The sequence below is a fragment of the Orycteropus afer genome, unplaced genomic scaffold (genome assembly GCF_000298275.1).
Source record: "Orycteropus afer afer isolate SDZICR_OR568_19922 unplaced genomic scaffold, OryAfe1.0 scaffold00306, whole genome shotgun sequence".
NCBI lineage: Eukaryota > Metazoa > Chordata > Mammalia > Tubulidentata > Orycteropodidae > Orycteropus > Orycteropus afer.
In genome coordinates, this window is record NW_006921893.1 from 2,415,705 (window position 1) to 2,428,864 (window position 13,160).

Here is a 13,160-nt window from a genome sequence, read left to right on the forward strand (position 1 = left end):
GTGCCTAAGGCACTTGACTGCTCACCAGAAGGCTGGCAGTTCAAACCCACCAGCCACTCCTCGGAAGGAAGGTTGGGCAATCCTACTTTCATAGTGATACTGCCTTGGAAACCCAAGGAGGGGTCGCTATGAGTCGGGGCCGACTCGACGGCAAACAACAACAACCAAGTGGTTGATAGTGGTAACCAGGCACCGTCTAGTTCTTCTGGTCCCATAGTTGTATAGGCTGCAGATTGCATGGTATACCAGTTGCTAGGACTAATTGTTTCCATGAGTTTTTGGTTTTCTTCATTCTTTGCTCTGAATGAGGAGAGACCCATCTTTGCATCTAGATGGCTGATTGCAAGCTTTTAAGATCCCAGTTGCTACTCGCCAAATCCCCAGTTGTATTTTGAGTGTCTTCTGACCTGAGGGGCTCATCTTCTAGCACCATATCAGACTGTTTCAGGGCTCTTCATAAAGTTTTCCAGTAATATATCAGACAGTGTTTCACTGCTATTCATGATGTTTTCACTGGCCAGTTCTTTGAGAAGTGGATGGCCTCTTCCTTCTTCAAGTCTTAGTCTGGAAGCTCCATTGAAACCTGTTTACCATGGGCGACCCTGCTGGTATTTGAAATACCAGTGGCATAGCCTCCAGCCTCATAGCAACATGCAAGGCATCATAGTACAACAAATTCACAGACAAGCGGTGGTGGTGGTAGAGGGGGGTGTATAAAAAATATAATTATTTTGAGTAGCACATATCGGTGCTAACTTAGTAGGTAACTGCCAAAACAAGTTTGGAAAGCTATGCCACGTTATTGCAGTCTTAAGAGCTAGAGAAAGATTAAGAATTTTATTTTTTACATTTATTTAATGGTCTTAATTACTATGAGAATTAGTTTTAATTATTTCTGCTTTATGATTACAAGTAATGCTTTTGTTGCAGTTATTATTAATCATATATGACACTACTCTTTGCTGAGCTCTGTGTACTTTTTAAAAAAATATTTTTATTAACATTTAAGAAATGTTTAATAAAACTTAGTAATAAAAGAATCTCTGGTGAGTCAGTGGTTAAAGAATTCAGCTGCTAACCAAAGGGTCGGCAGTTTGAACCGACCAGCCAGTCTGCTGGAAAAGGATGAGGCAGTCTGTTTACATAAAGATTTACAGCCTTGGAAACCTTATGGTAGTTCAACTCTGTCCTGTAGGTTCACTATGAATCAGAATCTCTTCAATGGCAGTCGATTGGTTTAGGTTTTTTGATCAGTAATAATGTTTGCTGACTCGAGGGCACATAACAACAACAACAACTATACAGAAAGAGTAAAATTGTCACTTTTTGATCTGTGTCAGAACAATGTGGTTTATTTCTTCTTTCATAATTTAGTGCTATTTTTAAACGTGGTTTGTTACTGTTTGTGTTTACAGGATCGCCCCCGGACATTTGACATGCACTCACTGGAGAGCTCACTCATTGACATAATGAGAGCTGAAAATGATTCCATTAAAGGTAATTTCAGAAATACAACTATATGATTTTACTAAATAGTTAAAAGTGTATTTTCTGTGTAATACATCTGTTGAGCAGTATGGCAAATATTTATTATGGACTCATACTCCAGATACAGTAAATTCCATCAGCTTTATACATGTACTTCTTTTTTGTTAAATAATCAAACATATTTGGTGGACATCCACAGCAGGCCCATCTCAGTGCTCATTGAAATTACTTCAAGAGTACTAATTGCTAAGGGTGGACAATTAACTGAAAACACATGAATCATATACCTCTTTTTTTTTTGTATCTCAGGCAAAAACTGCTCAATGTGTCTGTCCCATGAGAGTGACTATACACCAGGAGTTCAGTGTTGAAAGATATTTTTTGCCTAGGTTCACATTTTTTAAAATGGCTAACAGCTTCAAAGTTAAAATGAAGCTTTGTAATTTTTTTTTTCTTTCACCCAAGTTAATATGTTTTTGCCCTCTAGTTAGTGATTTACCCTCCCTTTATTACCTACCCTTGGTAACCATCAAAGAATATTTCTTTTTTTGTGAAACCCTTTTCTTGACTTTTTACAATATGGACTCATACACTTTTTGTCCTTTTGTGATTGACTAACTTCATTCAGCATAATGCCTTTTAAGTACATTCACCTTATGAAATGTTGCAGGTTCTTCCTTGTTCTTGAACATGTTGTATTGCATTGTGTACCATAGTTTTTGATCCATTTCTCCACTGATGGACATTTGGGTTGTTTCCATCTTTTTGCTATTGTGAATAGTACTGTGATGAACGTGGGTGTGTGTTTATCTGTTCGTATCATGGCTCTTATTTCTCTAGGATATACCTAGTAGTGGGATTGCTGGATCAAATGGTATGTCTATTTCCAGCTTTGCTGTTTTCCACAGTATTTGCACCATTTTATAGTCCCATCAGCAGTGAATGAGGGTTCCAGTCTTTCCACAAGCTTTGTAATTCTTGAAATATTTAACAAGTGTTATGTTAAAAAAAAAAGAAAAGAAAAGAAATTGTGCTATTCCTACTTGGATTGTAGTCTCAATTCTGTTAATAAGTAGGTGTGTTTTCTTGAGTAAGATGTTTAATCTGTACTAAGCCTCAGTTTTCTCACCTTTGTAGTAAGGGACTTAGAATCACTTGGGGAGCTTTGAAAATAAAATAGAGGTACCTTGGCCCCTCTACATGTTTGGACCTGGAATATTATTTTTAGTATCTTGAGTGATTCTAAGGTGCAGCCAGAGTTGAGTATTACCAGACTGGTGTACTCTAAGGGCCCTTCCAACAATGTCATCCTATAATTTTGTGATAACTACCCCACAAAACAAATTTTCTCTTTGCAAAAATCTCAGTTTAGTAGGAAGCAGAAATTTGACATGTTTGGTATATTTGATCATTCCACTTAAGTTTGACTGATCATTTATTCATTCATTCATTATTTAAACATTTATGAGCCTGCTTTGTGCCCAACATTAGAGATTTGCATTGGGGTCACAGATGACAAGGCATCCTGCGTTTCAAGTTGTGACCCATATAGCGTAGCTTTGTGTTTGGGTTATCAAATTACTGATGCAGTAAAACTTTTAGGTATTTTTTCCACAGACCAGTTGTGGTAATTGTTTTTAATGAGGAGAGCTTTTGGGGGTGGAAAATGATGTGTGAAAAAAATATGCACCCATTTGATGAGATGGCTTTGAAATAAGAATATTTTAAAGGTCTTAATTGAATTCTTCATGTAATTCTGTTGGATGACCCTAACCCAGATGAATGCTTTGTTTATTGCAAATAGTTGTCATTAGTTAGGAAAGATAGTCTCCTACTCAGAATTGGTTTTATTTCTGCCATTTTTTTAGCACACTGATCTTGAGTAGTCATTCAGTCTCTTTGTAATAGGACTATCACTAGCATTTCCTTGGTTATTCAGTTTTAACCAGGACACCTCTCTCAGGTTTATTTTTTCCCTCGTAGTTCGTTAAAATGCTTTATTGTGTAAGGTTCTACCTTTATGCTGTATTTTAAACTTTTTCTTGCCAATTTTTACCAAAATTAAGCTTTTAAAAATTAATTCTGTAGTGATAATCAAAAGTCAAGTTTGATGACAGAGAAAATTAAATCTGGTAACCTAGTCTGGGAACATAAAGGTTTTATAAAATTGGGATTAATAAAAGGCAGCATAGCAGAATGGAAAAACCATGGGTTTGGAAGTTATTATATAGATCTGTGTTCAAAAGGCCACTCAGCTGTTTCCATTGATGGTGGTGGTGAGGATTAAATGATACGATGTATCTATAGAATACAGCACACTGCCTAGTTCGCAGCAGACACTGATTAAAACAGCATAGTATATATAACTCACTCAACAGCTATAGGGCTATTTTCATGTTCATCAAATGAGAAAGGCAGTTTTGATTTAACAGTTTATATTGAAATGCCAAGGTAATTTAAACATACTAAACGAACCTTGTGTTGTTTTCCTTGAAAGAGCAGTAAAGAATTCCCAGATGAGTGCACGATCCTAAAATGTAAGATTATATTTAAACCAAGTTGATTAAGTTTCTATCACTATAGTCTGTCACTACCTGTTCAGCAGGATACTTCATTTCTTATCATTAACTCTTCTGATTTTTATAGCTGTTTTAGGAAAAGTCATTCTATTGTAAGATTTTGTTTAGAAGTGATAACAAAAGTTGAATTCCTTAAAAAATAATACATTGTTTTTTTGAAGTATCTAAAATCTGTGTATTTATTTTGAAAATAAATAGCATTTCCATGTGCTTTTTTTCCCTAGAAGCAGAGAAAATGGGCACTACTTGTCTGTGACTGTAGAGAACATGGTGTTGTGCTTAGGTTCTGTTGAGTCAATTTTCCACTCATTGTGACCTCAGAAAACAGAGGAGAGCTGCCACATAGGGGGTTTCTAAGCTGTAATCTTTGCAGGAGCAGGTTACCAGGTCTTTTGTTCCTTGGAGCTGCTGGGTAGATTCAAACAGGCAGCCTTTGGTTAGCTGCCAAGTACTTAACCATTGAACCACCAGGGATCCTTTAGAGAATAATGTGCCTCTCAGGGGGGGAAAACAGTAAAAAAATGTCAATTAAAAGGATTTATTTGAGACTTTTAAAAAACTCTTATGTGAAGGCAAATTTCACATTTGACTTTTTGTGTTAAAATAATTTTATAAGTATGTTATGAATGATTCCATTTATGTTTATCTTTCATTCACAGTTCCTCACAAATATGCAGTTTGTGTCTGTGCACATGTTTAAATAATTAAAGCTTAAAATTAATATAAAAACTACAAGTTGAATCAATTGGTCTTACTACATTATTTTTTAAAAATTTAAAAATCCCTGTAAATGTAGTGAGGTTTAAAATTTTTATTTCTGCTATCATATCCTAATATACTTAGGAAACTTCAAATACTTTGAGTTTTCTTTATTAATAAGATGTGTTGGTTTCATCCAGCTTATTGGAAATCATTTTTTTCTCTTTTTTTTTTTTTTTTTCCCACAAATGCTCAAAAGGAGTTCCTAGCCTTCATTTCATAATTTATATTATTCATGGTTTATTTTTTGAATTGTTTTCTAAGAATTTTAAGGCTGCTATCAATTTCTCCATGTACAAGGATTTATTTAGCACTTTGGGGTGGAAAAGGGGCCTCCCCACATCTTATCTACTTGTCCTTTCTCTGGTCAGCTCACATGTCTGCATGTTATTTTTACCAGAAGGCAGATTGTATACTGCCTTCTCCATAGCCAACCCCAGTGACAATCTGCAGGAACATTTCCCCAGAGACTGATTTCGTTTACTTCACACCCAGGCTCATAAATTAAGAACCTAAACTAGAGACTGATTTTGAATTTTGATCTCCTAGGTGGCAGCTTATATGTTGCTACAAAATTATTAGGCTTATTCAATATTTTTTTCACCTGGACAGAAAAATCTTTTATTGTTGTAGATATCTAGTTGATTATTTAGGGAATAGTGTATCTTATTGTTATTTGTATTTTTTTTCTGGCCTGTGTAATTGGTATTTACTGTTTAGAAAGGGTGCAACATGAAATAGATTAAAACCACATGTGAATACATCTGTTTCCAGCCTTCTGAAACATAGGTTGGCCTCAGTCAAAGATTTATTGAGTAGTTTTATATTCAGTGTATAGTAGAAGAGACTTCTGAAAACTAAGGAACCTTTTTTTTTTTTTTTTCCTTTTCTGTGTTTGAAAGGAATAAAGTAATTAGGTATAAACCAAGAAGTAGTAGTAGTTTACGAAATGGAAAGAGAGGGAGACAGCATCAGAATAAAGAGACAAAAAATAATACTGGAAAATTATGAGATGTCAGACTTAGTAGAACAATCCACAATTTCATAATAGTGGTTGAGTATTTTAAATCCTATATATGAAAACAATTTAATCTCCAATTTGTTTCATTTCAAAAGGAGCTCTGGTAGCACGGTGGCTAAGGCATCTGACTGCTAACCAGAAGGTGGTGGTTCAAACCTACCAGCCACTCCGTGGAAACAAGACTGGGTAATATACTTCGTAAAGATCTACCACCTTGGAAAACCAGTGGGGTCACTATGAGTCAAAATAGATTCTATGCCAGTGGCTTTGGGTTTATTTCATTTCATAGAAAGCCAAAATGGGACAGTAAAATTCAAAATATTATATTCTTCAGAATTTAATTAACTAAATTATGACTAAGAATATCATTATATTTTTCCCTTGAATATTGTAACAATGGAGTCTTTTAATATTGTTTTAAAATGTGTCTTGCTTTCAGTTTTTGGAAGAGGGACTCAATATGTCCATCACCACAGTCCCTGAGTTTTCAGGCATTTCAAATACTTCATTGGAATATGAGTAGTAATGATTGCATTCAGAAATGTAGGTGCTTCATGTGACAATCTTTTACATATTCCATGTTGCCCCAGAAACCTATTGCATATGTGGAATACGTAGTGGGAGCACTACTGCCTCCCTTGCTTTGTGCATCCATTTAAAAGAATTATTTCAAGAGCTGTGGATCTACTCTAAAATTTTAAATTTCTGACTCCTGAAGGTGTTGTAACCTTGCATTCTCGAACACTTTATGTACACATTAAATTTGGAGGACCCCCCCTCCACACACACACAGTATTTTTCATTGCTGTGGATTTGTTTGAAGCAAATGCTTAAATGAGTGGGCAAGTGATGATTCTATCTATGCCTCTTTTCTTTGTTGCTAAGCAAAAGATTTTATAATATCCTCTCTAGAACAAAATCATGAAACTCAATTGAAAGTTTAGTACATGAAGCCTGTTTCATTAATTTCATATGAAATTTTTTTATGTCGTTATAAGGGAATGATAACTGGGATAAATATTTAAGTTCTCTATCTTTACAGTAGAGAGAAAATGAATTTAGTGCATACACTGTGCATGTATGATAAATAGCCAGGAAACCTCAACTTTTCTTTCAATATACAGTTCTAATATTCTTATATTCCAAATTGTAACCACAAGTTCTCTATTTTAGGGAATAGATGTATACTGATACAGATGTTTTAGAACAGATATTGTATACTGACACTGACTTTATGTAGACTGAGAGCTCTAGAAATCAGATATGACAGTTGCTGAAAGTAAGACTAAAGTTTATTTAATTCAGTTTTAAATCTGAAATAATTTGAGAATAAATAAAAAAATTTCAAGTGAAAGAGACTCATTCTAAAATAGGATCTAGTACTAAAAAATTAGAATGATTTGTTTAAATAGAGAGTACCATTTCTTACAGCATTTAACCTTTTTTCCAGTTATATCAGTTTGCCTTTGGCAATATGAAAAAGCATCTCTGGACCTTAAACTACACACCCAAACCCCTGCAACACACACACGCACACATACACAAACATACTTTTAAAGGGTTAAGTGGGCATTTTCCTTTAAGAGACGTTTAATGGGGCATGACATAAAGTACCATTAAGAAGAAATGGATCATGCAAAGCAGCCAATATTACTTAGGCTCTTGATCAAATTTCTCCTTCCGAATAAATTACTATTAACGTGGTATCTTCTGGCTAATTGCTGGACCTTTTAATATTACCAGTCTGTCTTTAGGATTCAGGGTCAGCCAGGCAGCTGTGCCCTGCATGCCTAGTGTAGCCTTCCTGAATCCGGTTGGTTCCTTCTTGTCTGTTTGGATGATACCAAGTAATTCAAAGCAGCATAGTAGGGGAGTAGCAGAGGTGTCTTAAGAGTGGAAAATTGCCTTCCTTCTAGAAGCTTCATGAGTAATGGAATAAGGTACATCACAAAAAAATACGGTTAATACTCAGCTACAGTGAATGTTGAGAAACGCAGTACATTTCCTCTCCTGTTTGCTACCTTTCCTGACTGCTGAAATGGAACATCCTAAACAGTCTTTCCTTTTTACCCGTGCTTAGTTGTGCCGAATGGTGGGACCTGGGCTTCTGTGTTGAGGTAACTTCTTTTGTGAGGAGGAAAAAGAAGGCAAAGTAGTTTGCCATGATTTTCTTGGTATTACTGGTGCAGTGTGTAGTCTTAATTTTGAACAGCTGTCTCCTTTCTGGTTTACTTTTGGTCAGAATTTGTTGGATTCCTCTCAGCACTATATAAGCAGAGTTTATAAAAGTGAGGTTTTTTTTTTCAGATTAGGGGTCGCTAGTTGTTATTTTATTAAGGGAGGGGGGAGAAGAAAGGAGAAATAGCTAGGAGGGGAAAAAAAAGTTGTTTTTGATGTGATCATAGAATTTGATTGAAATCTTCCTTATTCTGTTATCTGAACTGAAACCAATTTGTGTACTGGCCAACTCTCCTCTGCTCTGTTTATTTAGATAACATACTCTTGCCTTCTGCCTTCCACACGCTTGTGATAAAATATTTAACTCTTGTTTTATTTGTTTTGAAAATCGTATAAGCATTTGTCACAAAGGAAGAATTTGTCTTATGTCATCCATGATGTTGGCTCATAATTACTTAAGCAGTCAGTTTAACTTATTTTTGAATACTGAGCACAAAGAATCTTCCTTTGAGTCCATGGAAATTGACTAGTCATTTTAAAACTGTTGCAGCTCTGCTTTCACCTGGGCAAGAAGGGAGGGTACAGGTAGGACGTGGGGAAAGGGAGGTGAGCATAAAACCTCTTATGTTATTAGAAGGTTAGAGTTCCTGAACTTTCCTTTAAAAGATTCTTGTAATTCATTTAAAATTTTTTCTTCTTTTGTATTAAGACTCATCTGTTTTATGGTTGTTGTGACTTACTTTTGTTTGGATACAAGTTCAAGGCAGGGATAGTTAAAGAATAAACTATATGTGGCAGGCTTTTAGAAATAAATCAAAAAACAGTCAGCAATCAGGTAACAAATTAATAAGGGCTTTTCTTTAGTGCTTTACCTTTTCACATTAAACGATGTGCACAACTTAGTAAGTATAGCTATTGTCATGTGAACAGACCAAAACATAATAGTTTTCATTCAAAATGGATGACATTTAAGTAGTAAGATTTTCAGACTTTGTTAATGATAGATATTAAGAACCTTCCTATGATATAAACAGAGAGGGTTCAGAACATACTGAAATCTATTTTGTGCCTGTTGCACATCCAAATTAACATAGTAAATTTTGTACCTTTTGATAAATCAATTATTTTTCTGTTTTTCTTCACCTCTCAATTATTGTAAAATTCTATAGAGACATGACTCTTGCTATCACTTTTCCTCACAGTTCCTAGACACCTTTCTATACTAATACCTGCCTAATAAATGCTCTTTTGAAGATGAAGTAATATAATAGCTAGTTGTCTGTGAAGGTCTTAGGCTTTCTTTGATACAGTTATATAATTCTGTAATATGTTGTTTGCTGACTTTGGGAAATGGGCAGCGATGCCACCTGATTCATAGCTGTCATATAAAATGTCCAAAATTCTCTTTGCGTGCAATTTAGCAGCAGGAAGCAGGGAACAGTTGCACAGCTAGCCACAAAATTATTACTTCCTGATATACATGGAATTTCTATCTGAATGTTATATATAGTTGGTTCATTTATTAACTGTATATGTCTGATATGTGAAAAGAAGGAAAAGAGAAAACTCAAGAGAATTTCTTGTTAGGTAACAGTAAAAATTTGTACAAAAAATACTTTTAACTTGCCCTAAACTGAGTTACTACTTTATTCAGAAATTGAAATGGCTAGGCTGCCTCCCAGCTTCATTAGTCTATCTAATGGACTGGTTTCTTAATTCAGTCCCACACCAGTGCACTCAGTGCTAAAAGCACAGCTTCGTTTTATTTGAGGTATAACCTGATAACCAGTCAATTAAGAACATTAGTGAAACTTTGAAGGGAAAGCAGTTCCATAATCTCTTTGGAATCCGGTTGGGTCGATGCCATTTGCTATACATCGGGAAAAACAAAAAAAAACAAACTCACTGCCTTCGAGTCAGATTTTACTCATAGCGACCCCTCCTTGGGTTTCCAAGGCGGTATCACTACAGAAGTAGATTGTCCCATCTTCCTTCCAAGGAGTGGCTGGTGGGTTTGAACCGCCAGCCTTCTGGTTAGTAGTCAAATGGCTTAGCCACTATGCTACCAGAGCTCTTCACATTGGGAAGGAGGAGGAGAAATCAACCAATCAGGAGACCCTTTTTCATTCTTGAGAAGCCAATAATAAATGGCACAACTGCAGTTCTGAAGAGCAGCCATGATCAATTGAAATATGTTGTTGTTGTTGCTAAGTGCCGTCAAGTCATTTCCGACTCATAGCGACCCCATGCACAGCAGAACGAAACACTGCCGTATCCCGCGCCAGCCCCACAATCCTTGCTATACTTGAGCTCATCGTTGCAGCCACCGTATCAATCCATCTCATTGAAGGCCTCCCCCTCTTTTGTCGACCCTCCACCCTACCAAGCATGACATCCTTCTCCAGGGAATGGTCCCTTCTTACAACATGACCAAAATAGGTGAGACAAAGTCTGGCCATTCTTGCTTCCAAGGAGCATTCTGGCTGCACTTCCTCCAGGACAAATCTGTTAGTTCTTTTAGCAGTCCATGGTACTTTCAGCATTGTTCACCAGCACGACAACTCAAAAGCATCAACTCTTCTTCGGTCTTCCTTATTCGTTGTCCAGCTCTCACATGCATACCAGGTGATTGGAAATATGGCTTGTGTCAGGCGCACCTTAGTCCTCAAGGAGACATCTTTGCTCCTCAGCACTTGAAACAGTTCCTTCGCAGTTGACTTTCCCAATGCTACACGTCGTCTAATGTCCTGACTGCTGCTTCCGTTGGCATCGATTGTAGAACCAAGCAACGTGAATTCCTTGACAACCTCAATCTTCTCTCCATTTATTGTGATGCTGCTCATTGGTCCAGTTGTGAGGATTTTTGTTTTCTTTATATTGAGACGTAATCCATACTTCAGACTGTATTCTTCAACCTTCATCAGTAGGTGCCTTAAGTCATCCTCACTTTCAGCAAGCAAAGTTGTATCACCTGCATATCTCAGGTTGTTAATGATTCTTCCTCCAATCCTGATACCACCTGATATAGTCCAGCTTCTCGAATTATTTGCTCAGCATATAGATTGAATAAGTGTGGAGAAAGGATACAACCCTGACTGAAATATAAAGAGCTTAAAAATCCAATCTAACTTCTACAGACTGTAATTTTTTCCTATAGTATCATATTCTAACTAATAAATGTGGCATGGTTGATTAAATGTTATTGTTGTATGCCATCTAGTTGATTTCAACTCATAGTGACCTGTATGACAGAGAAGAACTACCCTATAGGGTTTTTTAGGCTGTAACCTTTAACAGATCACCAGGTCTTTTCTCCCACAGAGGGCCTGGTGGGTTCCAGCCACCAACCTTTTGGTTAGCAGCCGAGCTCTTAATCTTTGCACCACCAGGACTCCTTTAGTGGATTAAATGTTATTAGGTGCTATCGAATCAGTTCTGACTCAGTAACCTCATGTACAAACAGAATGAAACACTATCTAGTCCTGAGCCATCCTCACTATCTTGCTACTCTTGGGCCCATTGTTAGAACCACTGTGTTGATACATCTCACTGATGGTCTTCTTTTTCTTGCTGACCATCTGCTTTACCAAGCATGATGTCCTCCTTCTCCAGGGGCTGATCCGTCCTGATAACATGTCCAAAGTACGAGAGGTGAAGTCTTGCCATCCTTGCTTGTAAGGAGCATTACAGCTTTAAATTAGCCACTTGACTACTTTATTGTAAATGACCAGAAGTTGTTAGCTTACAATAACACTATCTGTTGCTGAGGAGTAGACTCCAACTCATGGTGACCCCATGTGTGTCAGTGTACAACTGTGTTCCATAAATTTTCTTTGGCTAATTTTTCAAAAGTAGATCTCCAGACTTTTCCTTCAAGGCACATCTTGGTGACTCCAACCGCCAGCCTTCAGTTAGCTGTTGAGTGTTTTCGCTGTCTGCACCATCCAGGGACTCATACTCGTAATGTTGTTAGGTGCTGTTCAGTCAGCTCTAACTCATAGCAACCCTGTGTACAACAGAAGAAAACACTGCCTGGTCGTGTGCCATCCTCACGATCCTTGCTATGCTGTAGCTCATCTTTGCAACCACTGTGCCAGTCCCTCTCATTGAGGATTTTCCCCTTTTGTGCTTACCCTCTACTTTACCGAGCATGATATCCTTCTCCAAGGACAACATGACCAAAGTAGATGATATGAAGTCTGGCCATTCTCGCTTCTATGAAACATTCTGGCTGCACTTCTTCCAGGACAGATTAGTTCATTCTTTTGGCAGTCCATAGTATTTTCGGTATTTTTCACCAGCACCACAATTCCAAGACATAAGTTCTTCTTCGATCTTCATATTCATTGTCCAGCTTTCACATGCATATGCAGCCCCAGCCTAGCCCATTGCCCTCGAGTTGGATCCGACTCATAGCGCCCTCCTTGGGTTTCTGAGGCAGTATCACTACAGAAGTAGATTGCCCAACCTTCCTTCCGAGGAGTGGCTGGTGGGTTTGAACCCCCAGCCTTCTGGTTAGCAGTCAAATGCCTTAGGCACTATGCCACCAGAGCTCCCACATGCATATGAGGCGATTGAAAATACCATGGCTTGGGTCAGGTGCACTTTAGTCTTCAAAGAGACATCTTTGCTCTTCAGCACTTTAAAGAGGTCTTTTGCAGCAGATTTGCCTGGTGCAATATGGCTTCTGATTTCTTAACTGCTGCTTGCATGGTGTTGATGTTGGATACAGGTAAAATGAAATCTTTGACTTCAGTCTTTTCTCCATTTATTGTGATGTCGTTTATTGGGCCAGTTGTGAGGATTTTTGTTTTATGTTGAGATATAATACATACTGAAGGCTGGAGTCTTTGTTCTTCATCAGTACGTGCTTCAAATATTCTTCACTTGTAGCAGGCAAGGTTGTGTCATCTGGGTATTGCAGATTGTTACTAAGTCTCTCTCCAGTCCTGATTCTTCATTCTTCCTCATATTGTCCAGCTTCTCAGATTATTTGCTCAACATACAGATTGAATAAGTATGGGAAAGAGATTCAACTCTGACACACACCCTTCTTGATTTTAAACCACGCAGTATACCCTTGTCCTGTTCGAACAACAGCCTCTTGGTCTATGTACAGGCTCCTAATGAGCACA

The 13,160-nt window shown here is 37.3% G+C and overlaps 1 protein-coding gene across 1 annotated transcript in view; it reads left to right on the forward strand.

The window, feature by feature from the left end:
- The window catches only part of CPEB4 (cytoplasmic polyadenylation element binding protein 4), an 83,470-nt gene that overhangs the window by 30,807 nt on the left and 39,503 nt on the right, over nucleotides 1-13,160 (forward strand). The window contains exon 2 of the mRNA XM_007951661.2: nucleotides 1,416-1,497. Coding sequence (XP_007949852.1) covers nucleotides 1,416-1,497 — 82 coding nt within the window. The remainder of the gene's footprint in view (nucleotides 1-1,415; nucleotides 1,498-13,160) is intronic.